The sequence below is a fragment of the Diuraphis noxia genome, unplaced genomic scaffold (assembly GCF_037042655.1).
Source record: "Diuraphis noxia isolate RWA-SAM2 unplaced genomic scaffold, SU_Dnox_SAM2 contig0001, whole genome shotgun sequence".
Classification (NCBI taxonomy): domain Eukaryota; kingdom Metazoa; phylum Arthropoda; class Insecta; order Hemiptera; family Aphididae; genus Diuraphis; species Diuraphis noxia.
Genome location: NW_028301711.1, coordinates 100,445,125 through 100,470,602, shown reverse-complemented (window position 1 = coordinate 100,470,602; position 25,478 = coordinate 100,445,125). Strand labels below are relative to the sequence as shown.

The 25,478-nt window shown below is 30.8% G+C and overlaps 2 protein-coding genes and 1 pseudogene across 2 annotated transcripts; all 3 read left to right on the top strand.

The window, feature by feature from the left end:
* The first annotated feature begins 2 nt into the window (after nt 1–2).
* On the top strand, nt 3–5,655 carry LOC149062817 (immunomodulatory peroxidase-like). The gene is made up of 10 exons (XM_089215709.1): nt 3–568; nt 1,157–1,530; nt 1,612–1,850; nt 1,929–2,093; nt 2,172–2,386; nt 2,567–3,129; nt 4,659–4,812; nt 4,961–5,137; nt 5,212–5,401; nt 5,465–5,655. The coding sequence occupies exons 1-10, from the start codon at nt 557–559 to the stop codon at nt 5,653–5,655; spliced, it is 2,280 nt and encodes a 759-aa protein (XP_089071835.1). The 5' UTR covers nt 3–556.
* A 1,774-nt stretch (nt 5,656–7,429) lies between these two features.
* On the top strand, nt 7,430–13,528 carry LOC149062816 (immunomodulatory peroxidase-like). The gene is made up of 10 exons (XM_089215749.1): nt 7,430–8,065; nt 9,032–9,405; nt 9,487–9,725; nt 9,804–9,968; nt 10,047–10,261; nt 10,442–11,004; nt 12,532–12,685; nt 12,834–13,010; nt 13,085–13,274; nt 13,338–13,528. The coding sequence occupies exons 2-10, from the start codon at nt 9,050–9,052 to the stop codon at nt 13,526–13,528; spliced, it is 2,250 nt and encodes a 749-aa protein (XP_089071875.1). The 5' UTR covers nt 7,430–8,065; nt 9,032–9,049.
* Nucleotides 13,529–15,302: 1,774 nt separating this feature from the next.
* Nucleotides 15,303–21,403, top strand: LOC149062815 (immunomodulatory peroxidase-like; annotated as a pseudogene).
* Nucleotides 21,404–25,478: the final 4,075 nt, after the last annotated feature.

Here is a 25,478-nt window from a genome sequence, read left to right as displayed (position 1 = left end):
CCGCCGGCGACTAAAACTTGTCTTTTTCGTACGCTCGACTTGAGCGGACCGTGCGTGTATCGCGTCCGGCCGTTATTCGGTGCCGTTTTGCGACAACCTCGTGGGTGCGACTTATCCGCACTTGGTCGTAATTATATTGTTCCGCGATTTGTGTTATTTCGCTGTCGCGCCGTTCGACGCCGTTGTCGTCGTTCTCGACGTCGTACCGATTTTCGTCGACCGGTTGTCCGTTGCGCGACCGTTATTTGCCGTCGCGTGGGTGCCGCCGATATTCGCGCACATATTATTATTTATTTATTCGTGCCGGTACATCACATTCGTCTGATTCCGACGGGCTATAATTCGTACCCGGTACATCGTTCCCCGGCATTATTATTATTGTGTGTGTATCCGTCGTGCGACGCTATTTCAGTGCCGTGATTACGTAAGTTGCACATCACGTAATCGGTCATTCGCCGCCGCCAACAGCCACCGCTCCCCGTTCACCTGCGTGTCACCGCACCATCGCAACAGCTGTTCCAGTCGCCGCCGCCGATACACCACTCCACCGCGGCGCATGTGCCGACCGGTAATCAAATCATCATTATTATTGTAAATTGTCGTTATTGCCCTATCATTATTTGATATTTATTGTTTATTATTATTTTGAGTTGCGCCCGGGAAAAGACGTTTTCCTGGCCAACATATGCACATTTTTCGTGCCTTATAATATATTATTGTCATTTATATACGACGTGCTATTATTTATATTTATTGGTCACCTATCCCGTCCAAAGTCGAACACCATTTTCCTTTATTCTAGTGGCTGCCCAGCCAAATGCTGAGTGAATAGCTGGCAGTCCAAACAAATACATTTTATCAGACGCAAATATTCACTAAATTTAATAAACGAAAGTAATTAGTTCTTAATATGACATATAAATAATAATGATTAGTGTTTATTATATTAAAATCATTTGAAAAAAAAAAATTCTCAAAAATTTAACAAGCTGATATGTTATAGTGATTAGTTCATGAGAAGTAGATGATAATTGGTAAATGTATTTTAATGCAATCAATATTATTTATTTAATTTAATAATATAATAATTTGTATTTAATATTCAAAATTATAATTATGATTAATAAAATAATACATATTGCTTTGATGATTACAGCTGATAATTATTAGCAGAATGAATTCCTCGATATCTATAAATCTGTTAATCTGTTTGTTGGTATTCTCACCGTCGTTTTGTAAAGGTATGAATAGTAATTTTAGTTGTTGTTTTGTACATTTACATATTTTGAATTTGATAACCTTAGGAAACTGGTACCAAAATATCAAAATCGGAGAATTAGAAAAATATATTGATCAAGCCAGCAGTTTCGGAAATCATGATCTTGGTCAATATATTGGTATGGATATAGGAAGCCCGCCTCATGGACAACTGATCAATTCTCAGCTTTCCGAAGAAGGATATTCAGTTTATTGGAATGCCGAAATTATTACCAAAGCTTCGGACTATATAATTAGAAGCTACTGTCCTAAGTATAATCACACAATACATACATATTATAAATCTGTAAAAAAAAATAAATTTAATATGAATAAATTAAATGATCATTTCAGTTACTATGTTGGTAGTCAAGAACAATGTGCCAAAGACATATCGAAAGTGAAACTAGACAAGACTTCCTCGGGTCACAAGTGTTTGGCCATGTATTACAATGCAACTGCGTGTATAAGAATGAACATGAACTACCGTAGTCCTGATGGTTCTTGTAACAATTTAAAACGTTCCTCTTCAGGAAAGGCGACTACACCTTATAAACGTTTGCTGTTTCCCGCCTATGCTAATAGTTTATATAGTAATATTTCTTAATAATATTGTTTTAAGATTTACATATGTCGATTTTATTCTAAGGTTTTATTAATTGTTTACACAGGTGTTTCGGATCATTATTCATTTCATTCACCGCCCAATGCAAGAAAGCTTAGTGTAGCACTAGTCAACGATGATAATTCACCAGATGACTTCAAAACAATGACGATTGCGTACTGGACGATTTTTATAGGCCACGATCTGTCACATACAGCAATTTCTGGCACGAGTAAGATTATTACTACATAACCATATACATTGATTAATTGCAGTAATTAATGCATGCTTACGAATATTAAATGTATAGTGAAAAGCGACAAATCAGTGAACTGTTGTGATCGTAACGGACTGAATCTATCTCCTCGAGACACTAACGAATTGTGCATGCAAATAGTGGTAGAGGACGGTGATCCATTTTATAACATGAAGAATCTTACGCCAAACACTATAATTCGGTGCATGAACTACGTGCGCTCGGTGCCAGCAGTACGGTCCGATTGTACTTTTGGTCCCAGGGAACAAGTAAGAATTGTATAAGATAATCCTATAACGATGAACGTATATTATATTATGTTTATTTCAATAACTAAAATTATGTAAATGGTGAGGTGCACAATTTTATAACATTATTAAATATTCACAACAGATCTTCCGGATTTAAAATAAATCATGCAAATTATATTTGTAACCAATTTTTCGCAGATGAATCAAGCTACTCATTATTTAGATGGGTCGATGGTATACGGTACGTCGGCGAAACGGACGTGGTCGTTGAGGACCAAGTCGGATGGACAATTGTTGACGAACATGGGGTGCTATAACAAAAAACAATGTGACACGTTACAGCCGCAGTATTTGCCACTGGAAGTTGTCGATTCGAACGCGTGCCAGTTTGGCAGTGGCACGTGCTATAAGACTGGCGATACTCGGGCAAACGAGCTGCCCCAAATGACGGTGATGTACACTTTGTGGATGAGGGAACATAATCGGTTGGCCAAACTGCTGTCCCAAGTCAACCCGCATTGGGACGACGAACGTATTTTTCAAGAGGCTAGGAAAATTGTGATAGCGTGCATACAGCACATCACGTACGCCGAATGGTTGCCAGCGCTGCTAGGTCAAAACTTTATTAGGCGATACGGACTTGAACTGTCGACGAATGGGTACAGTAACGCGTACAACGAGAGCACTGACCCAAGCGTTAGCAACAGTTTCGCGACCGCTATATTACCGTTCGCTAATTCCATGATTAGCGAATCCATTAGGTTTGTGTAAACAGTATTTTAGAATATTATTGTCAATGTTTTTGTGTTTTTGTTGGTTATATTGTGGTGATGATTTTAATAATTAAAATATGAACAAATTTAGTTAATGCTGGATTGGACAAATGTGCCATACTGAGTTTTTTGTACTTTATCGGCTCACTTCTAAAGCCAACATAAACAATCATATAATTTGTTAATTTTTGAAAGGCAGAGGATTAACGAGTTAATATGTAAAAAGTTTAGTTATTTTAACTTAAATTTTTAGTTCATTGTTTTAATTAACTTAACTCGTTCATATCTTTGTTAACATAAAATCGACTTATACCATTTTGATTATTCCCATTTGGTTGATAAATTAATTTTTTAAATGCATAGTATCCAACAAAAATGTATTTATGTGAAAATTTCGATTTGCATATTATAATCGTATAAAAAACAAATTATACATTCAAACCTATCTATAGCTTTTGTATTATACATTGATACATATATATATATATATATATATATAATTCATATACGAGTTACGCTGTTATTAAAAATTGGTAGGAAACTAGGAATTTTGAATACCCTAGTCATTAAATACAAATCTAATATAATATAATATAGAGAGGGATTCTTTTATCAAACAACACTCATATGGTGTTTGTGTGTAAATACCACCTAACATACACCTATTACACACTAACACCACCCAACTTTGGGAGGCTATATCTTGTAAACGGATTAACGAAAAATAAAAATTTAAACGTGAAAATTCATTGAAGAAATAGCCTTTTAAGTTTATGAAATTTTAAGTATAGGTTGTCATTTTAAAATCAAAAGTTGATAATGGTTTACCTGATAAATATAAAGGTGAAAATATTTAAAAAAAAACATATAGCTCTAGAACAAGATGGGTCTAAAATTTAAAAAAAAAAGTCAATAGTTTTTGAAATAATAAGTGTTGTTTGATAAAAGAATCAGCCTGTAGATTCCAAGCTATATTTTTTTTACCAATGGCATTTGTAATGTTAGTTTTGCATAAATATTTATTAATTTACATAATGAATTCATATGAACTCCAAACAATGTGATAATTTTTCAATGCGTATTTTTAAAATAATTTTATAATAATAGAAAAACTAGGCCGTTGTACAATATATTAATTTATCGCTGTAATGTATGCCGAGGCACGATGGCACATGCTTGAACATTTATCAGTTCGTTCTTTGTAAATATTATAAAAATGACTCATGATGCCATAATAGCTGTGTATTTGATATATTTGATTTAAGTAAACTCCATACTGCTTTACCGGCTTTTACTTCTCTTCATTAAGAAGTCGTTTGAATATATTCCCAATCATAGGTTACTACATAAACAATATTGATTTAAATTTCATTTACAAATGCCTATGACACTAAGATTGTGCAAACCTGAAATTCGATTATAAAAAACATAAAAATATATTGAGATGTCCATTGATGTGTATTTGTACGGAAAATTAATCATCAAATTTATTAATTTGTATTGATATCGTTGTTTAGTTTGTATACGGAAGATCGAGAGTTCAACGGAAGTATTTCGCTAAAGGAACATTATAACCGACCGACTGATTTAGTATTGAATCGCATGGATCAACTTGTCAGAGGGCTATCTACACAGAAGACACAAAAAGTCGATATGCTATTTACAAAAACGGTTGGTACTTAAAATACGATCAAAATAACGTAATTTCTTATTTATTTATTTTTTTTACAGATAAATAATGAAGATGTACATAGAATAGATTGTATTAAAAATATTTAACTACCTTATGTATAATATTATGTTTAAATATTTTGTTTAGCTTACAAACTACTTATACACTGTTCATCCAGAAAATTTGTTTGGGATGGATGTTGTCAGTTTGGATTTACAAAGAAACCGCGATCATGGTATTCCAAGTTACACAAACTTTAGAGAATATTGTGGACTAAAAGCAATAAGAAATGTACAAGATTTAGCCAAAATCATGGTGGAAGGTGTAAGTTCAAACGTATTTGAAATATGTAATCGTCTGATACTTCTTACTTTATTCCTGTATAATATTATATATAGGCATCTGAAAAATTATTGAAGCAATACAAACATTGGAAAAAAATAGAGTTATTGGTAGGTGCATTATTCGAGAAACACGAAGACGACGCAATGGTTGGTCCAACGATGAGGTGTATCATCAGAGAACAGTTCGTAAGGACGAGAATTGGAGATAGATATTTTTACGATTTGCCAAAAGCGTTCAATGAATGTTAGTGCATTTGAAATATTTTGAATGAATTATTTTTAATTAAACTATGTTTTTAAATTCAAGATCAACTGACAGAAATCAGAAAAGTGACCCTTGCCAGAGTCTTTTGCGATAACAGCAATAATGTCACAACAATGCAGAAACGGGTATTTTTAGTACCTACAGTGGATGATTTGATACGTTGTGATTCCCAATTAATTCCGAAAATCGACATCAATCAGTGGTCAGAAATAGTCAATACATTTCGAAAATGACATCATACAAAATATTAATAATATTTATGTAACTATTTAATTAGGTATAGTGTTTAATGTCAATAAAACAACAGTAATAGTTTATAAGAATTAAAAGTTTTCTTATATTTAATAATCAATTAGATAGCATAGTTTCACCATTAGTTGAATATTTTTGCTTTTTACCTATTTATATATAGATCTAAGCAATGTTTTTTAGTCACTGAGCGATAATAATTTATTTTACCATTTAAAAACAATATATATACTGGGTGATTTTTATATCAAACACTCATTATTCAAAAAAGTATTGACTTTTTCAAAATATTTTTTTACATATTTTTAAGTTATTAAAAACCAACGCTTTTATTAAAAAAATATTATTTTTTTAAATATTTTTTATCCTTACAATTTTTTAAGTTTTTTACTTTTTTGAATGGCAACACAGTTTTTTAATTTCATATTCCAAAGCAGAATATTTTTCTAAAAATGTTGATACATAAAAATCGTATTTAGGAGGATTAATTTATGAGTTATAAGTATTTAAAGTTATGACAAGCGGAGTAGTGGACAAACATTTTGCGGGGTAACTCCGTACCCCACTCGATTCTGCCAATCTAAACTTCAAATACCTATAACTCATAAACTACTAGCGCTAAATTCGAAATTTTAAGGTAATGATTAATTAAAAAAATAGCTTTATTAATTTATGAAATTTTAAGTATAGGTTACAATTTGAAAATCAAAAGTTGATAGTCGTTTATCTAATAAATATAAGGGTGGAAAATATAAAAAAAATAAACAATTCAAGAAGAGTGTAAATCTGCAATTTTGACAAAAAAAAGTCAATACTTTTTTAAATTATGAGTTTTGTTTGATAAAAGAACCACCCTGTATATGTATATAATATGTACCATCTGATTTGCAGAAATAATTAATAATTATTTACAAAACTAAAAAAAAAATTTTTTCTAAACTCTCAGTAATTAGAATTTTTTTTTTTGCTCTCTCGGTACGTTCAACTACTCAACAATTCGAACTCTCGGTAGTATAAAGTTTTTCAACAGTCCCGTCAACTTCGAATTATCAATAGTCGATTGTATGATATTGTGTAGTTAGAAAATTATTGACATTTTACATTTGTCTATGATGTAATTATAGTTTTGTAATGTGCAAATCGATTCCATTATAACGCGGGATGCGTGTTTCGGACTTGTTTTAATTTGTATACTGTACAAATGTGCACAGCGATTGCGTGCACTACTGCACCATTATAATACACGGCGATAACGTTCCGTCGCGGAAAACTGTCCAATTGTTTGGCCTTCGAAAAAAAAACCAATCCAAATATTTTATTATTTTCATAATATATTTTCAAACCACTGGTCACGGTCGTACATAAGATGCCAGGTCGCCGGCGGCCGGTACTCGTCCACTTGGGCATGGGGGTAAGAGTCGACGGTGTCGCATTGTAGTCATTCGTGATGGTTGTTTATAAGGTAGTAGACAGGTCGGTGCGGTACCTAGGGTTGCCAACTTTTATAATCTCAAAAACTGGACACCTACCGAAAACCTAACCTTTATGATTGTCATAAACTTATTTATGATAAAATAAATAATAATTATAAATAATTTTTTTTTAATTATATTTTTTTTTTTTTTTTTTTTACTATATTTCTGATAGTAGAATGTATAAGTAAAAGTATATAAAACATGTAAATTAATTGAATAAATATATAATAAATAAAGTTATTGTATATTAATTAAGTACTACTCTTTGTTACAGTACAGTCATACACTGAACAGGAACCAGAAAATCTAAACTTTCCAATCGAAACCTGGACTGTTGGCAACCCTATGCGTACCGTGTCAGTTTCGTGAACCGAACGAACGAAATTCTTATAAAATATGTGATTCATTTATACACTTATATGTGTTTGTTTGGAAAATGTAGTGGTAGTATTGGTTACCTGTAGTAGGGTGGGTTTGAACACAATATGCTCTTTGTTCGCCGATGCCCCGGCAGCGTATTTCAGAATACTAACTGATAGTGTCCGAAACTGGTTAGCCTCTGTAGTGTGTCTGTTCACTACAATACTTAACTGATGATTCGATAATACGCGCCCAGGCATGGCCAACCACTCGTATGACCACAAGCATCAGATTATCGACGTCGGATCGTCGCGCCGCCGCTACCACTGGGCCGAAGTCAGTAAGAAACAAAACCAGTTATTAAAACGCACTCTGAAATCTCGGTCATACCTCGATAACGAATCGATAAACCCGAGGTGTTAAAATATTTCAGTTATTAGCCGAGTACTTTTAGTGCCTTAACGATACAATCAATACAAATTCAATCGCACGATAGCAGCCAACGGAAAGAATAGAACAGAATAAAATTCGTATATTAAACAAAACAATTTTATTTACGGTGAGTACCAAACGTTCATTTATAGAATAATAAGTAATATTGACTGTCCAGAATTTGATATCAGTTATGGTAGGACAAACAGCAGACGAGGCCTTAAATATATCTATTAAATTTAAAATTAAATATCCAACATTATAGTATAGTTTATACAATAATAACGGATTGGTAGTTAGATACCAAATAAAAATGTGCGAATTCGATTAACATTAGAGAATTATTACTAAAAAAAAAAAAAGTTTACATTGAACTTATTGTAATAATATAGTAGTGTGGTATAGTGTTGCTTTGGGGGGGAGGGGCGTAGAAACTTAAACATTTATTTATGTTAATATCATGTCATGTTATTATATAATTAAAACACATCAATTTTAAATTAAATTTTTGTAAACAGCTGAAATGGTAAAAAGATAATATTGTATACGCGAAGGATATTTGCATTGTTTATGCCTATAGGACTAATGAAACTAAATTAAAACTAAAGTCGATGAATAAAGATTGTAAAAACAGAAAATAATATCAATTTTTATTTTTTATTATAGTATATTATTCATACTTATTTATATTACTATATTAGTTGTATTGTGTATTAAAATATTCATAGGAATCTCATTATTCAAAACATAGAATCATAGTTAATAGCATCAATTCAGCTATATTAATACATTTTATCAGACGCAAATATTCACTAAATTTAATAAACGAAAGTAATTAGTTCTTAATATGACATATAAATAATAATGATTAGTGTTTATTATATTAAAATCATTTGAAAAAAAAAAATTCTCAAAAATTTAACAAGCTGATATGTTATAGTGATTAGTTCATGAGAAGTAGATGATAATTGGTAAATGTATTTTAATGCAATCAATATTATTTATTTAATTTAATAATATAATAATTTGTATTTAATATTCAAAATTATAATTATGATTAATAAAATAATACATATTGCTTTGATGATTACAGCTGATAATTATTAGCAGAATGAATTCCTCGATATCTATAAATCTGTTAATCTGTTTGTTGGTATTCTCACCGTCGTTTTGTAAAGGTATGAATAGTAATTTTAGTTGTTGTTTTGTACATTTACATATTTTGAATTTGATAACCTTAGGAAACTGGTACCAAAATATCAAAATCGGAGAATTAGAAAAATATATTGATCAAGCCAGCAGTTTCGGAAATCATGATCTTGGTCAATATATTGGTATGGATATAGGAAGCCCGCCTCATGGACAACTGATCAATTCTCAGCTTTCCGAAGAAGGATATTCAGTTTATTGGAATGCCGAAATTATTACCAAAGCTTCGGACTATATAATTAGAAGCTACTGTCCTAAGTATAATCACACAATACATACATATTATAAATCTGTAAAAAAAAATAAATTTAATATGAATAAATTAAATGATCATTTCAGTTACTATGTTGGTAGTCAAGAACAATGTGCCAAAGACATATCGAAAGTGAAACTAGACAAGACTTCCTCGGGTCACAAGTGTTTGGCCATGTATTACAATGCAACTGCGTGTATAAGAATGAACATGAACTACCGTAGTCCTGATGGTTCTTGTAACAATTTAAAACGTTCCTCTTCAGGAAAGGCGACTACACCTTATAAACGTTTGCTGTTTCCCGCCTATGCTAATAGTTTATATAGTAATATTTCTTAATAATATTGTTTTAAGATTTACATATGTCGATTTTATTCTAAGATTTTATTAATTGTTTACACAGGTGTTTCGGATCATTATTCATTTCATTCACCGCCCAATGCAAGAAAGCTTAGTGTAGCACTAGTCAACGATGATAATTCACCAGATGACTTCAAAACAATGACGATTGCGTACTGGACGATTTTTATAGGCCACGATCTGTCACATACAGCAATTTCTGGCACGAGTAAGATTATTACTACATAACCATATACATTGATTAATTGCAGTAATTAATGCATGCTTACGAATATTAAATGTATAGTGAAAAGCGACAAATCAGTGAACTGTTGTGATCGTAACGGACTGAATCTATCTCCTCGAGACACTAACGAATTGTGCATGCAAATAGTGGTAGAGGACGGTGATCCATTTTATAACATGAAGAATCTTACGCCAAACACTATAATTCGGTGCATGAACTACGTGCGCTCGGTGCCAGCAGTACGGTCCGATTGTACTTTTGGTCCCAGGGAACAAGTAAGAATTGTATAAGATAATCCTATAACGATGAACGTATATTATATTATGTTTATTTCAATAACTAAAATTATGTAAATGGTGAGGTGCACAATTTTATAACATTATTAAATATTCACAACAGATCTTCCGGATTTAAAATAAATCATACAAATTATATTTGTAACCAATTTTTCGCAGATGAATCAAGCTACTCATTATTTAGATGGGTCGATGGTATACGGTACGTCGGCGAAACGGACGTGGTCGTTGAGGACCAAGTCGGATGGACAATTGTTGACGAACATGGGGTGCTATAACAAAAAACAATGTGACACGTTACAGCCGCAGTATTTGCCACTGGAAGTTGTCGATTCGAACGCGTGCCAGTTTGGCAGTGGCACGTGCTATAAGACTGGCGATACTCGGGCAAACGAGCTGCCCCAAATGACGGTGATGTACACTTTGTGGATGAGGGAACATAATCGGTTGGCCAAACTGCTGTCCCAAGTCAACCCGCATTGGGACGACGAACGTATTTTTCAAGAGGCTAGGAAAATTGTGATAGCGTGCATACAGCACATCACGTACGCCGAATGGTTGCCAGCGCTGCTAGGTCAAAACTTTATTAGGCGATACGGACTTGAACTGTCGACGAATGGGTACAGTAACGCGTACAACGAGAGCACTGACCCAAGCGTTAGCAACAGTTTCGCGACCGCTATATTACCGTTCGCTAATTCCATGATTAGCGAATCCATTAGGTTTGTGTAAACAGTATTTTAGAATATTATTGTCAATGTTTTTGTGTTTTTGTTGGTTATATTGTGGTGATGATTTTAATAATTAAAATATGAACAAATTTAGTTAATGCTGGATTGGACAAATGTGCCATACTGAGTTTTTTGTACTTTATCGGCTCACTTCTAAAGCCAACATAAACAATCATATAATTTGTTAATTTTTGAAAGGCAGAGGATTAACGAGTTAATATGTAAAAAGTTTAGTTATTTTAACTTAAATTTTTAGTTCATTGTTTTAATTAACTTAACTCGTTCATATCTTTGTTAACATAAAATCGACTTATACCATTTTGATTATTCCCATTTGGTTGATAAATTAATTTTTTAAATGCATAGTATCCAACAAAAATGTATTTATGTGAAAATTTCGATTTGCATATTATAATCGTATAAAAAACAAATTATACATTCAAACCTATCTATAGCTTTTGTATTATACATTGATACATATATATATATATATATATATAATTCATATACGAGTTACGCTGTTATTAAAAATTGGTAGGAAACTAGGAATTTTGAATACCCTAGTCATTAAATACAAATCTAATATAATATAATATAGAGAGGGATTCTTTTATCAAACAACACTCATATGGTGTTTGTGTGTAAATACCACCTAACATACACCTATTACACACTAACACCACCCAACTTTGGGAGGCTATATCTTGTAAACGGATTAACGAAAAATAAAAATTTAAACGTGAAAATTCATTGAAGAAATAGCCTTTTAAGTTTATGAAATTTTAAGTATAGGTTGTCATTTTAAAATCAAAAGTTGATAATGGTTTACCTGATAAATATAAAGGTGAAAATATTTAAAAAAAAACATATAGCTCTAGAACAAGATGGGTCTAAAATTTAAAAAAAAAAGTCAATAGTTTTTGAAATAATAAGTGTTGTTTGATAAAAGAATCAGCCTGTAGATTCCAAGCTATATTTTTTTTACCAATGGCATTTGTAATGTTAGTTTTGCATAAATATTTATTAATTTACATAATGAATTCATATGAACTCCAAACAATGTGATAATTTTTCAATGCGTATTTTTAAAATAATTTTATAATAATAGAAAAACTAGGCCGTTGTACAATATATTAATTTATCGCTGTAATGTATGCCGAGGCACGATGGCACATGCTTGAACATTTATCAGTTCGTTCTTTGTAAATATTATAAAAATGACTCATGATGCCATAATAGCTGTGTATTTGATATATTTGATTTAAGTAAACTCCATACTGCTTTACCGGCTTTTACTTCTCTTCATTAAGAAGTCGTTTGAATATATTCCCAATCATAGGTTACTACATAAACAATATTGATTTAAATTTCATTTACAAATGCCTATGACACTAAGATTGTGCAAACCTGAAATTCGATTATAAAAAACATAAAAATATATTGAGATGTCCATTGATGTGTATTTGTACGGAAAATTAATCATCAAATTTATTAATTTGTATTGATATCGTTGTTTAGTTTGTATACGGAAGATCGAGAGTTCAACGGAAGTATTTCGCTAAAGGAACATTATAACCGACCGACTGATTTAGTATTGAATCGCATGGATCAACTTGTCAGAGGGCTATCTACACAGAAGACACAAAAAGTCGATATGCTATTTACAAAAACGGTTGGTACTTAAAATACGATCAAAATAACGTAATTTCTTATTTATTTATTTTTTTTACAGATAAATAATGAAGATGTACATAGAATAGATTGTATTAAAAATATTTAACTACCTTATGTATAATATTATGTTTAAATATTTTGTTTAGCTTACAAACTACTTATACACTGTTCATCCAGAAAATTTGTTTGGGATGGATGTTGTCAGTTTGGATTTACAAAGAAACCGCGATCATGGTATTCCAAGTTACACAAACTTTAGAGAATATTGTGGACTAAAAGCAATAAGAAATGTACAAGATTTAGCCAAAATCATGGTGGAAGGTGTAAGTTCAAACGTATTTGAAATATGTAATCGTCTGATACTTCTTACTTTATTCCTGTATAATATTATATATAGGCATCTGAAAAATTATTGAAGCAATACAAACATTGGAAAAAAATAGAGTTATTGGTAGGTGCATTATTCGAGAAACACGAAGACGACGCAATGGTTGGTCCAACGATGAGGTGTATCATCAGAGAACAGTTCGTAAGGACGAGAATTGGAGATAGATATTTTTACGATTTGCCAAAAGCGTTCAATGAATGTTAGTGCATTTGAAATATTTTGAATGAATTATTTTTAATTAAACTATGTTTTTAAATTCAAGATCAACTGACAGAAATCAGAAAAGTGACCCTTGCCAGAGTCTTTTGCGATAACAGCAATAATGTCACAACAATGCAGAAACGGGTATTTTTAGTACCTACAGTGGATGATTTGATACGTTGTGATTCCCAATTAATTCCGAAAATCGACATCAATCAGTGGTCAGAAATAGTCAATACATTTCGAAAATGACATCATACAAAATATTAATAATATTTATGTAACTATTTAATTAGGTATAGTGTTTAATGTCAATAAAACAACAGTAATAGTTTATAAGAATTAAAAGTTTTCTTATATTTAATAATCAATTAGATAGCATAGTTTCACCATTAGTTGAATATTTTTGCTTTTTACCTATTTATATATAGATCTAAGCAATGTTTTTTAGTCACTGAGCGATAATAATTTATTTTACCATTTAAAAACAATATATATACTGGGTGATTTTTATATCAAACACTCATTATTCAAAAAAGTATTGACTTTTTCAAAATATTTTTTTACATATTTTTAAGTTATTAAAAACCAACGCTTTTATTAAAAAAATATTATTTTTTTAAATATTTTTTATCCTTACAATTTTTTAAGTTTTTTACTTTTTTGAATGGCAACACAGTTTTTTAATTTCATATTCCAAAGCAGAATATTTTTCTAAAAATGTTGATACATAAAAATCGTATTTAGGAGGATTAATTTATGAGTTATAAGTATTTAAAGTTATGACAAGCGGAGTAGTGGACAAACATTTTGCGGGGTAACTCCGTACCCCACTCGATTCTGCCAATCTAAACTTCAAATACCTATAACTCATAAACTACTAGCGCTAAATTCGAAATTTTAAGGTAATGATTAATTAAAAAAATAGCTTTATTAATTTATGAAATTTTAAGTATAGGTTACAATTTGAAAATCAAAAGTTGATAGTCGTTTATCTAATAAATATAAGGGTGGAAAATATAAAAAAAATAAACAATTCAAGAAGAGTGTAAATCTGCAATTTTGACAAAAAAAAGTCAATACTTTTTTAAATTATGAGTTTTGTTTGATAAAAGAACCACCCTGTATATGTATATAATATGTACCATCTGATTTGCAGAAATAATTAATAATTATTTACAAAACTAAAAAAAAAATTTTTTCTAAACTCTCAGTAATTAGAATTTTTTTTTTTGCTCTCTCGGTACGTTCAACTACTCAACAATTCGAACTCTCGGTAGTATAAAGTTTTTCAACAGTCCCGTCAACTTCGAATTATCAATAGTCGATTGTATGATATTGTGTAGTTAGAAAATTATTGACATTTTACATTTGTCTATGATGTAATTATAGTTTTGTAATGTGCAAATCGATTCCATTATAACGCGGGATGCGTGTTTCGGACTTGTTTTAATTTGTATACTGTACAAATGTGCACAGCGATTGCGTGCACTACTGCACCATTATAATACACGGCGATAACGTTCCGTCGCGGAAAACTGTCCAATTGTTTGGCCTTCGAAAAAAAAACCAATCCAAATATTTTATTATTTTCATAATATATTTTCAAACCACTGGTCACGGTCGTACATAAGATGCCAGGTCGCCGGCGGCCGGTACTCGTCCACTTGGGCATGGGGGTAAGAGTCGACGGTGTCGCATTGTAGTCATTCGTGATGGTTGTTTATAAGGTAGTAGACAGGTCGGTGCGGTACCTAGGGTTGCCAACTTTTATAATCTCAAAAACTGGACACCTACCGAAAACCTAACCTTTATGATTGTCATAAACTTATTTATGATAAAATAAATAATAATTATAAATAATTTTTTTTTAATTATATTTTTTTTTTTTTTTTTTTTACTATATTTCTGATAGTAGAATGTATAAGTAAAAGTATATAAAACATGTAAATTAATTGAATAAATATATAATAAATAAAGTTATTGTATATTAATTAAGTACTACTCTTTGTTACAGTACAGTCATACACTGAACAGGAACCAGAAAATCTAAACTTTCCAATCGAAACCTGGACTGTTGGCAACCCTATGCGTACCGTGTCAGTTTCGTGAACCGAACGAACGAAATTCTTATAAAATATGTGATTCATTTATACACTTATATGTGTTTGTTTGGAAAATGTAGTGGTAGTATTGGTTACCTGTAGTAGGGTGGGTTTGAACACAATATGCTCTTTGTTCGCCGATGCCCCGGCAGCGTATTTCAGAATACTAACTGATAGTGTCCGAAACTGGTTAGCCTCTGTAGTGTGTCTGTTCACTACAATACTTAACTGATGATTCGATAATACGCGCCCAGGCATGGCCAACCACTCGTATGACCACAAGCATCAGATTATCGACGTCGGATCGTCGCGCCGCCGCTACCACTGGGCCGAAGTCAGTAAGAAACAAAACCAGTTATTAAAACGCACTCTGAAATCTCGGTCATACCTCGATAACGAATCGATAAACCCGAGGTGTTAAAATATTTCAGTTATTAGCCGAGTACTTTTAGTGCCTTAACGATACAATCAATACAAATTCAATCGCACGATAGCAGCCAACGGAAAGAATAGAACAGAATAAAATTCGTATATTAAACAAAACAATTTTATTTACGGTGAGTACCAAACGTTCATTTATAGAATAATAAGTAATATTGACTGTCCAGAATTTGATATCAGTTATGGTAGGACAAACAGCAGACGAGGCCTTAAATATATCTATTAAATTTAAAATTAAATATCCAACATTATAGTATAGTTTATACAATAATAACGGATTGGTAGTTAGATACCAAATAAAAATGTGCGAATTCGATTAACATTAGAGAATTATTACTAAAAAAAAAAAAAGTTTACATTGAACTTATTGTAATAATATAGTAGTGTGGTATAGTGTTGCTTTGGGGGGGAGGGGCGTAGAAACTTAAACATTTATTTATGTTAATATCATGTCATGTTATTATATAATTAAAACACATCAATTTTAAATTAAATTTTTGTAAACAGCTGAAATGGTAAAAAGATAATATTGTATACGCGAAGGATATTTGCATTGTTTATGCCTATAGGACTAATGAAACTAAATTAAAACTAAAGTCGATGAATAAAGATTGTAAAAACAGAAAATAATATCAATTTTTATTTTTTATTATAGTATATTATTCATACTTATTTATATTACTATATTAGTTGTATTGTGTATTAAAATATTCATAGGAATCTCATTATTCAAAACATAGAATCATAGTTAATAGCATCAATTCAGCTATATTAATACATTTTATCAGACGCAAATATTCACTAAATTTAATAAACGAAAGTAATTAGTTCTTAATATGACATATAAATAATAATGATTAGTGTTTATTATATTAAAATCATTTGAAAAAAAAAAATTCTCAAAAATTTAACAAGCTGATATGTTATAGTGATTAGTTCATGAGAAGTAGATGATAATTGGTAAATGTATTTTAATGCAATCAATATTATTTATTTAATTTAATAATATAATAATTTGTATTTAATATTCAAAATTATAATTATGATTAATAAAATAATACATATTGCTTTGATGATTACAGCTGATAATTATTAGCAGAATGAATTCCTCGATATCTATAAATCTGTTAATCTGTTTGTTGGTATTCTCACCGTCGTTTTGTAAAGGTATGAATAGTAATTTTAGTTGTTGTTTTGTACATTTACATATTTTGAATTTGATAACCTTAGGAAACTGGTACCAAAATATCAAAATCGGAGAATTAGAAAAATATATTGATCAAGCCAGCAGTTTCGGAAATCATGATCTTGGTCAATATATTGGTATGGATATAGGAAGCCCGCCTCATGGACAACTGATCAATTCTCAGCTTTCCGAAGAAGGATATTCAGTTTATTGGAATGCCGAAATTATTACCAAAGCTTCGGACTATATAATTAGAAGCTACTGTCCTAAGTATAATCACACAATACATACATATTATAAATCTGTAAAAAAAAATAAATTTAATATGAATAAATTAAATGATCATTTCAGTTACTATGTTGGTAGTCAAGAACAATGTGCCAAAGACATATCGAAAGTGAAACTAGACAAGACTTCCTCGGGTCACAAGTGTTTGGCCATGTATTACAATGCAACTGCGTGTATAAGAATGAACATGAACTACCGTAGTCCTGATGGTTCTTGTAACAATTTAAAACGTTCCTCTTCAGGAAAGGCGACTACACCTTATAAACGTTTGCTGTTTCCCGCCTATGCTAATAGTTTATATAGTAATATTTCTTAATAATATTGTTTTAAGATTTACATATGTCGATTTTATTCTAAGATTTTATTAATTGTTTACACAGGTGTTTCGGATCATTATTCATTTCATTCACCGCCCAATGCAAGAAAGCTTAGTGTAGCACTAGTCAACGATGATAATTCACCAGATGACTTCAAAACAATGACGATTGCGTACTGGACGATTTTTATAGGCCACGATCTGTCACATACAGCAATTTCTGGCACGAGTAAGATTATTACTACATAACCATATACATTGATTAATTGCAGTAATTAATGCATGCTTACGAATATTAAATGTATAGTGAAAAGCGACAAATCAGTGAACTGTTGTGATCGTAACGGACTGAATCTATCTCCTCGAGACACTAACGAATTGTGCATGCAAATAGTGGTAGAGGACGGTGATCCATTTTATAACATGAAGAATCTTACGCCAAACACTATAATTCGGTGCATGAACTACGTGCGCTCGGTGCCAGCAGTACGGTCCGATTGTACTTTTGGTCCCAGGGAACAAGTAAGAATTGTATAAGATAATCCTATAACGATGAACGTATATTATATTATGTTTATTTCAATAACTAAAATTATGTAAATGGTGAGGTGCACAATTTTATAACATTATTAAATATTCACAACAGATCTTCCGGATTTAAAATAAATCATACAAATTATATTTGTAACCAATTTTTCGCAGATGAATCAAGCTACTCATTATTTAGATGGGTCGATGGTATACGGTACGTCGGCGAAACGGACGTGGTCGTTGAGGACCAAGTCGGATGGACAATTGTTGACGAACATGGGGTGCTATAACAAAAAACAATGTGACACGTTACAGCCGCAGTATTTGCCACTGGAAGTTGTCGATTCGAACGCGTGCCAGTTTGGCAGTGGCACGTGCTATAAGACTGGCGATACTCGGGCAAACGAGCTGCCCCAAATGACGGTGATGTACACTTTGTGGATGAGGGAACATAATCGGTTGGCCAAACTGCTGTCCCAAGTCAACCCGCATTGGGACGACGAACGTATTTTTCAAGAGGCTAGGAAAATTGTGATAGCGTGCATACAGCACATCACGTACGCCGAATGGTTGCCAGCGCTGCTAGGTCAAAACTTTATTAGGCGATACGGACTTGAACTGTCGACGAATGGGTACAGTAACGCGTACAACGAGAGCACTGACCCAAGCGTTAGCAACAGTTTCGCGACCGCTATATTACCGTTCGCTAATTCCATGATTAGCGAATCCATTAGGTTTGTGTAAACAGTATTTTAGAATATTATTGTCAATGTTTTTGTGTTTTTGTTGGTTATATTGTGGTGATGATTTTAATAATTAAAATATGAACAAATTTAGTTAATGCTGGATTGGACAAATGTGCCATACTGAGTTTTTTGTACTTTATCGGCTCACTTCTAAAGCCAACATAAACAATCATATAATTTGTTAATTTTTGAAAGGCAGAGGATTAACGAGTTAATATGTAAAAAGTTTAGTTATTTTAACTTAAATTTTTAGTTCATTGTTTTAATTAACTTAACTCGTTCATATCTTTGTTAACATAAAATCGACTTATACCATTTTGATTATTCCCATTTGGTTGATAAATTAATTTTTTAAATGCATAGTATCCAACAAAAATGTATTTATGTGAAAATTTCGATTTGCATATTATAATCGTATAAAAAACAAATTATACATTCAAACCTATCTATAGCTTTTGTATTATACATTGATACATATATATATATATATATATATATAATTCATATACGAGTTACGCTGTTATTAAAAATTGGTAGGAAACTAGGAATTTTGAATACCCTAGTCATTAAATACAAATCTAATATAATATAATATAGAGAGGGATTCTTTTATCAAACAACACTCATATGGTGTTTGTGTGTAAATACCACCTAACATACACCTATTACACACTAACACCACCCAACTTTGGGAGGCTATATCTTGTAAACGGATTAACGAAAAATAAAAATTTAAACGTGAAAATTCATTGAAGAAATAGCCTTTTAAGTTTATGAAATTTTAAGTATAGGTTGTCATTTTAAAATCAAAAGTTGATAATGGTTTACCTGATAAATATAAAGGTGAAAATATTTAAAAAAAAACATATAGCTCTAGAACAAGATGGGTCTAAAATTTAAAAAAAAAAGTCAATAGTTTTTGAAATAATAAGTGTTGTTTGATAAAAGAATCAGCCTGTAGATTCCAAGCTATATTTTTTTTACCAATGGCATTTGTAATGTTAGTTTTGCATAAATATTTATTAATTTACATAATGAATTCATATGAACTCCAAACAATGTAATAATTTTTCAATGCGTATTTTTAAAATAATTTTATAATAATAGAAAAACTAGGCCGTTGTACAATATATTAATTTATCGCTGTAATGTATGCCGAGGCACGATGGCACATGCTTGAACATTTATCAGTTCGTTCTTTGTAAATATTATAAAAATGACTCATGATGCCATAATAGCTGTGTATTTGATATATTTGATTTAAGTAAACTCCATACTGCTTTACCGGCTTTTACTTCTCTTCATTAAGAAGTCGTTTGAATATATTCCCAATCATAGGTTACTACATAAACAATATTGATTTAAATTTCATTTACAAATGCCTATGACACTAAGATTGTGCAAACCTGAAATTCGATTATAAAAAACATAAAAATATATTGAGATGTCCATTGATGTGTATTTGTACGGAAAATTAATCATCAAATTTATTAATTTGTATTGATATCGTTGTTTAGTTTGTATACGGAAGATCGAGAGTTCAACGGAAGTATTTCGCTAAAGGAACATTATAACCGACCGACTGATTTAGTATTGAATCGCATGGATCAACTTGTCAGAGGGCTATCTACACAGAAGACACAAAAATTCGATATGCTATTTACAAAAACGGTTGGTACTTAAAATACGATCAAAATGACGTAATTTCTTATTTATTTATTTTTTTTACAGATAAATAATGAAGATGTACATAGAATAGATTGTATTAAAAATATTTAACTACCTTATGTATAATATTATGTTTAAATATTTTGTTTAGCTTACAAACTACTTATACACTGTTCATCCAGAAAATTTGTTTGGGATGGATGTTGTCAGTTTGGATTTACAAAGAAACCGCGATCATGGTATTCCAAGTTACACAAACTTTAGAGAATAATGTGGACTAAAAGCAATAAGAAATGTACAAGATTTAGCCAAAATCATGGTGGAAGGTGTAAGTTCAAACGTATTTGAAATATGTAATCGTCTGATACTTCTTACTTTATTCCTGTATAATATTATATATAGGCATCTGAAAAATTATTGAAGCAATACAAACATTGGAAAAAAATAGAGTTATTGGTAGGTGCATTATTCGAGAAACACGAAGACGACGCAATGGTTGGTCCAACGATGAGGTGTATCATCAGAGAACAGTTCGTAAGGACGAGAATTGGAGATAGATATTTTTACGATTTGCCAAAAGCGTTCAATGAATGTTAGTGCATTTGAAATATTTTGAATGAATTATTTTTAATTAAACTATGTTTTTAAATTCAAGATCAACTGACAGAAATCAGAAAAGTGACCCTTGCCAGAGTCTTTTGCGATAACAGCAATAATGTCACAACAATGCAGAAACGGGTATTTTTAGTACCTACAGTGGATGATTTGATACGTTGTGATTCCCAATTAATTCCGAAAATCGACATCAATCAGTGGTCAGAAATAGTCAATACATTTCGAAAATGACATCATACAAAATATTAATAATATTTATGTAACTATTTAATTAGGTATAGTGTTTAATGTCAATAAAACAACAGTAATAGTTTATAAGAATTAAAAGTTTTCTTATATTTAATAATCAATTAGATAGCATAGTTTCACCATTAGTTGAATATTTTTGCTTTTTACCTATTTATATATAGATCTAAGCAATGTTTTTTAGTCACTGAGCGATAATAATTTATTTTACCATTTAAAAACAATATATATACTGGGTGATTTTTATATCAAACACTCATTATTCAAAAAAGTATTGACTTTTTCAAAATATTTTTTTACATATTTTTAAGTTATTAAAAACCAACGCTTTTATTAAAAAAATATTTTTTTTAAATATTTTTTATCCTTATAATTTTTAAGTTTTTTACTTTTTTGAATGGCAACACAGTTTTTTAATTTCATATTCCAAAGCAGAATATTTTTCTAAAAATGTTGATACATAAAAATCGAATTTAGGAGGATTAATTTATGAGTTATAAGTATTTAAAGTTATGACAATCGGAGTAGTGGACAAACATTATGCGGGATAACTCCGTACCCCACTCGATTCTGCCAATCTAAACTTTAAATACCTATAACTCATAAACTACTAGCTCTAAATTCGAAATTTTAAGGTAATGATAATTAAAAAAATAGCTTTATTAATTTATGAAATTTTAAGTATAGGTTACAATTTGAAAATCAAAAGTTGATAGGTTAGGTTTATCTAATAAATATAAGGGTGGAAAATATAAAAAAAATAAACAATTCAAGAAGAGTGTAAATCTGCAATTTTGACAAAAAAAAGTCAATACTTTTTTAAATAATGAGTTTTGTTTGATAAAAGAACCACCCTGTATATGTATATAATATGTACCATCTGATTTGCAGAAATAATTAATAATTATTTACAAAACTAAAAAAAAATTTTTTTCTAAACTCTCAGTAATTAGAATTTTTTTTTTGCTCTCTCGGTACGTTCAACTACTCAACAATTCGAACTCTCGGTAGTATAAAGTTTTTCAACAGTCCCGTCAACTTCGAATTATCAATAGTCGATTGTATGATATTGTGTAGTTAGAAAATTATTGACATTTTACATTTGTCTATGATGTAATTATAGTTTTGTAATGTGCAAATCGATTCCATTATAACGCGGGATGCGTGTTTCGGACTTGTTTTAATTTGTATACTGTACAAATGTGCACAGCGATTGCGTGCACTACTGCACCATTATTATACACGGCGATAACGTTCCGTCGCGGAAAACTGTCCAATTGTTTGGCCTTCGAAAAAAAAACCAATCCAAATATTTTATTATTTTCATAATATATTTTCAAACCACTGGTCACGGTCGTACATAAGATGCCAGGTCGCCGGCGGCCGGTACTCGTCCACTTGGGCATGGGGGTAAGAGTCGACGGTGTCGCATTGTAGTCATTCGTGATGGTTGTTTATAAGGTAGTAGACAGGTCGGTGCGGTACCTAGGGTTGCCAACTTTTATAATCTCAAAAACTGGACACCTACCGAAAACCTAACCTTTATGATTGTCATAAACTTATTTATGATAAAATAAATAATAATTATAAATAATTTTTTTTTAATTATATTTTTTTTTTTTTTTTTTTACTATATTTCTGATAGTAGAATGTATAAGTAAAAGTATATAAAACATGTAAATTAATTGAATAAATATATAATAAATAAAGTTATTGTATATTAATTAAGTACTACTCTTTGTTACAGTACAGTCATACACTGAACAGGAACCAGAAAATCTAAACTTTCCAATCGAAACCTGGACTGTTGGCAACCCTATGCGTACCGTGTCAGTTTCGTGAACCGAACGAACGAAATTCTTATAAAATATGTGATTCATTTATACACTTATATGTGTTTGTTTGGAAAATGTAGTGGTAGTATTGGTTACCTGTAGTAGGGTGGGTTTGAACACAATATGCTCTTTGTTCGCCGATGCCCCGGCAGCGTATTTCAGAATACTAACTGATAGTGTCCGAAACTGGTTAGCCTCTGTAGTGTGTCTGTTCACTACAATACTTAACTGATGATTCGATAATACGCGCCCAGGCATGGCCAACCACTCGTATGACCACAAGCATCAGATTATCGACGTCGGATCATAGAAAAGAGATTAAATAGAAAGGCGACTCCCGTGAAACGTTTTGATACTAAGTTCGATACTAGCGCTCCCGACGGTTGTCTTAATTACTAAACAATCGATTGTCAACCATCGATATTACTGATAGAATATCGATATTTATACTATTGTATCGATATAATTGCTATGGAAATTATTTTAAAAATTAAGAATAAAATTTTCAAATATTCTAAATAAAATAAAATAATATACTCAATTCATTATGTCAATAAATATTTATTAAGTCATAAAACATAAAATGTATACAATTATTTACATAGTACAAACATAATTTTTGTCATAAAATATTAGAATATATACAATTATTTACAAAGTACAAACATAATTTTTGTCAGGGTTATAGATTTATACATAATAATATCTACGTAAATATTTAATTAAAAACATCAAAATATTAGTTCAAAATACAACTAATTATTTACTATTTTTTTACATTGTGTCATTGTTATCATAAAATACAATTAATTTAATACAGAGGTATTTGCTAAAGGTAAATTAATGCAATAATTTTGTCTATACATAATTAACATTTTGCCGTAACAAAACCCTTTTTTTTTTTGAATATTTACGAGTATCATGATAAGAAATAGCAGCAAGTTTTATAGGATCAGAAGTGCAGTTGTTTTTTTCTCCTTTACTCAAAATACGATTTATATGGTTTACATAGGAATAAATTAATAGTTTACAAGCTGTTTTGAGAAAAATTTTAAATAAATCATGTTCACTGCAAACTAAATTTTGGATAGGCACATTCTGAGAAACAAATGAATACAATTCACCAAATGCATTATTTTTATATACATACTTATGGAAATTAGAATTAAACAGATTTATTATCAAACTGTACACATCTATTGTTTCTTTATCCGGGTAAAATAAGTGACATTGTGAATATTGGCGTTCTTGAATTAAAAAATGTTCATCCAAAGGATAAGTAGCACAAAGTTTTGAAATGCAGGTAGAACAATTTTTAGTCAATTGCTTTACTTTTTTAATAATCCACCCACTAACATAAGCTCTACTGCCAGAGGTTATAATATTATCGTTATTGGGTGGCATTGACACTAAAGTAGTTTGTAATTGGTCATTACAATCAGCTTCTTCAACAACAGATTCAATTGGTATTTCATTGAATAAAAATTCTTTTAAATTATCTAAGACTCCATCGCAGTCGTCGTCTTCACAGTTTGCACCAACGGAATGATTAGATGTAAAATTATTAATAACAAGAGCTTTAAAAGAAGAAATGAAGTTCGCAGGGGTTGGGTTAATATTTCGTATTCCATGACTTCTTATTGAACCAAAAAAGTTTTCAATAGGGTCCTGGTTGAAATTTCTAAGTAAAACATACTTGAAACCATCTTTCAATAGTCTTTTACAAATTAACTGCATTCCTTTAATAGTTCTTGTCCAATTTGAAACTGATGGAATTGATTTATTTGTTTCATACTTCATGGTACTTAGGACATCAAGACATTTTGGCCAAAACTTCCAATGAGGTGAATTTAATGTTACTGCACTACTAAGCTCTTTACCTGGGCTAGGCTTGATCACATTTCCGTTGGCACTGTCAAAAAGGTTGTCAATAAATAGGCATAATTGGCCAGTATCTTCTGCCCCAGAGTCAATGCCTTTGTATTCTATAACAATTAATAAAAACTATAAGTACTGTATAAAATGAAAAATAACATTAATTGTTCAAGCAATAACATAAGTTGAAAATAATATTGTTTCATGTTTTTAAATGGTTTGTTACAAATATATATATAGCTTACCAGTGAAGTTAGAGTTGTTTGTCATTATGGCCATTCTCTTCATGATTGCTCCAACACGCTGACTGAAGACTTGGGCTGCAATTGATACCTTCATTTTTTTAATTT

What these genes read in the sequence shown, in the direction of transcription:
- LOC149062817 (XM_089215709.1), top strand. An exon ending in TACAGCAATTTCTGGCACGA is followed by an intron (nt 2,094 to 2,171) that starts GTAAGATTATTA and finishes TTAAATGTATAG; the next exon opens with TGAAAAGCGACAAATCAGTG. An exon ending in ATGATTAGCGAATCCATTAG is followed by an intron (nt 3,130 to 4,658) that starts GTTTGTGTAAAC and finishes ATCGTTGTTTAG; the next exon opens with TTTGTATACGGAAGATCGAG.
- LOC149062816 (XM_089215749.1), top strand. Translation starts at nt 9,050, where the DNA reads ATGAATTCCTCGATATCTATAAATCTGTTAATCTGTTTGTTGGTATTC. An exon ending in ATTAGAAGCTACTGTCCTAA is followed by an intron (nt 9,406 to 9,486) that starts GTATAATCACAC and finishes TGATCATTTCAG; the next exon opens with TTACTATGTTGGTAGTCAAG. An exon ending in TACAGCAATTTCTGGCACGA is followed by an intron (nt 9,969 to 10,046) that starts GTAAGATTATTA and finishes TTAAATGTATAG; the next exon opens with TGAAAAGCGACAAATCAGTG.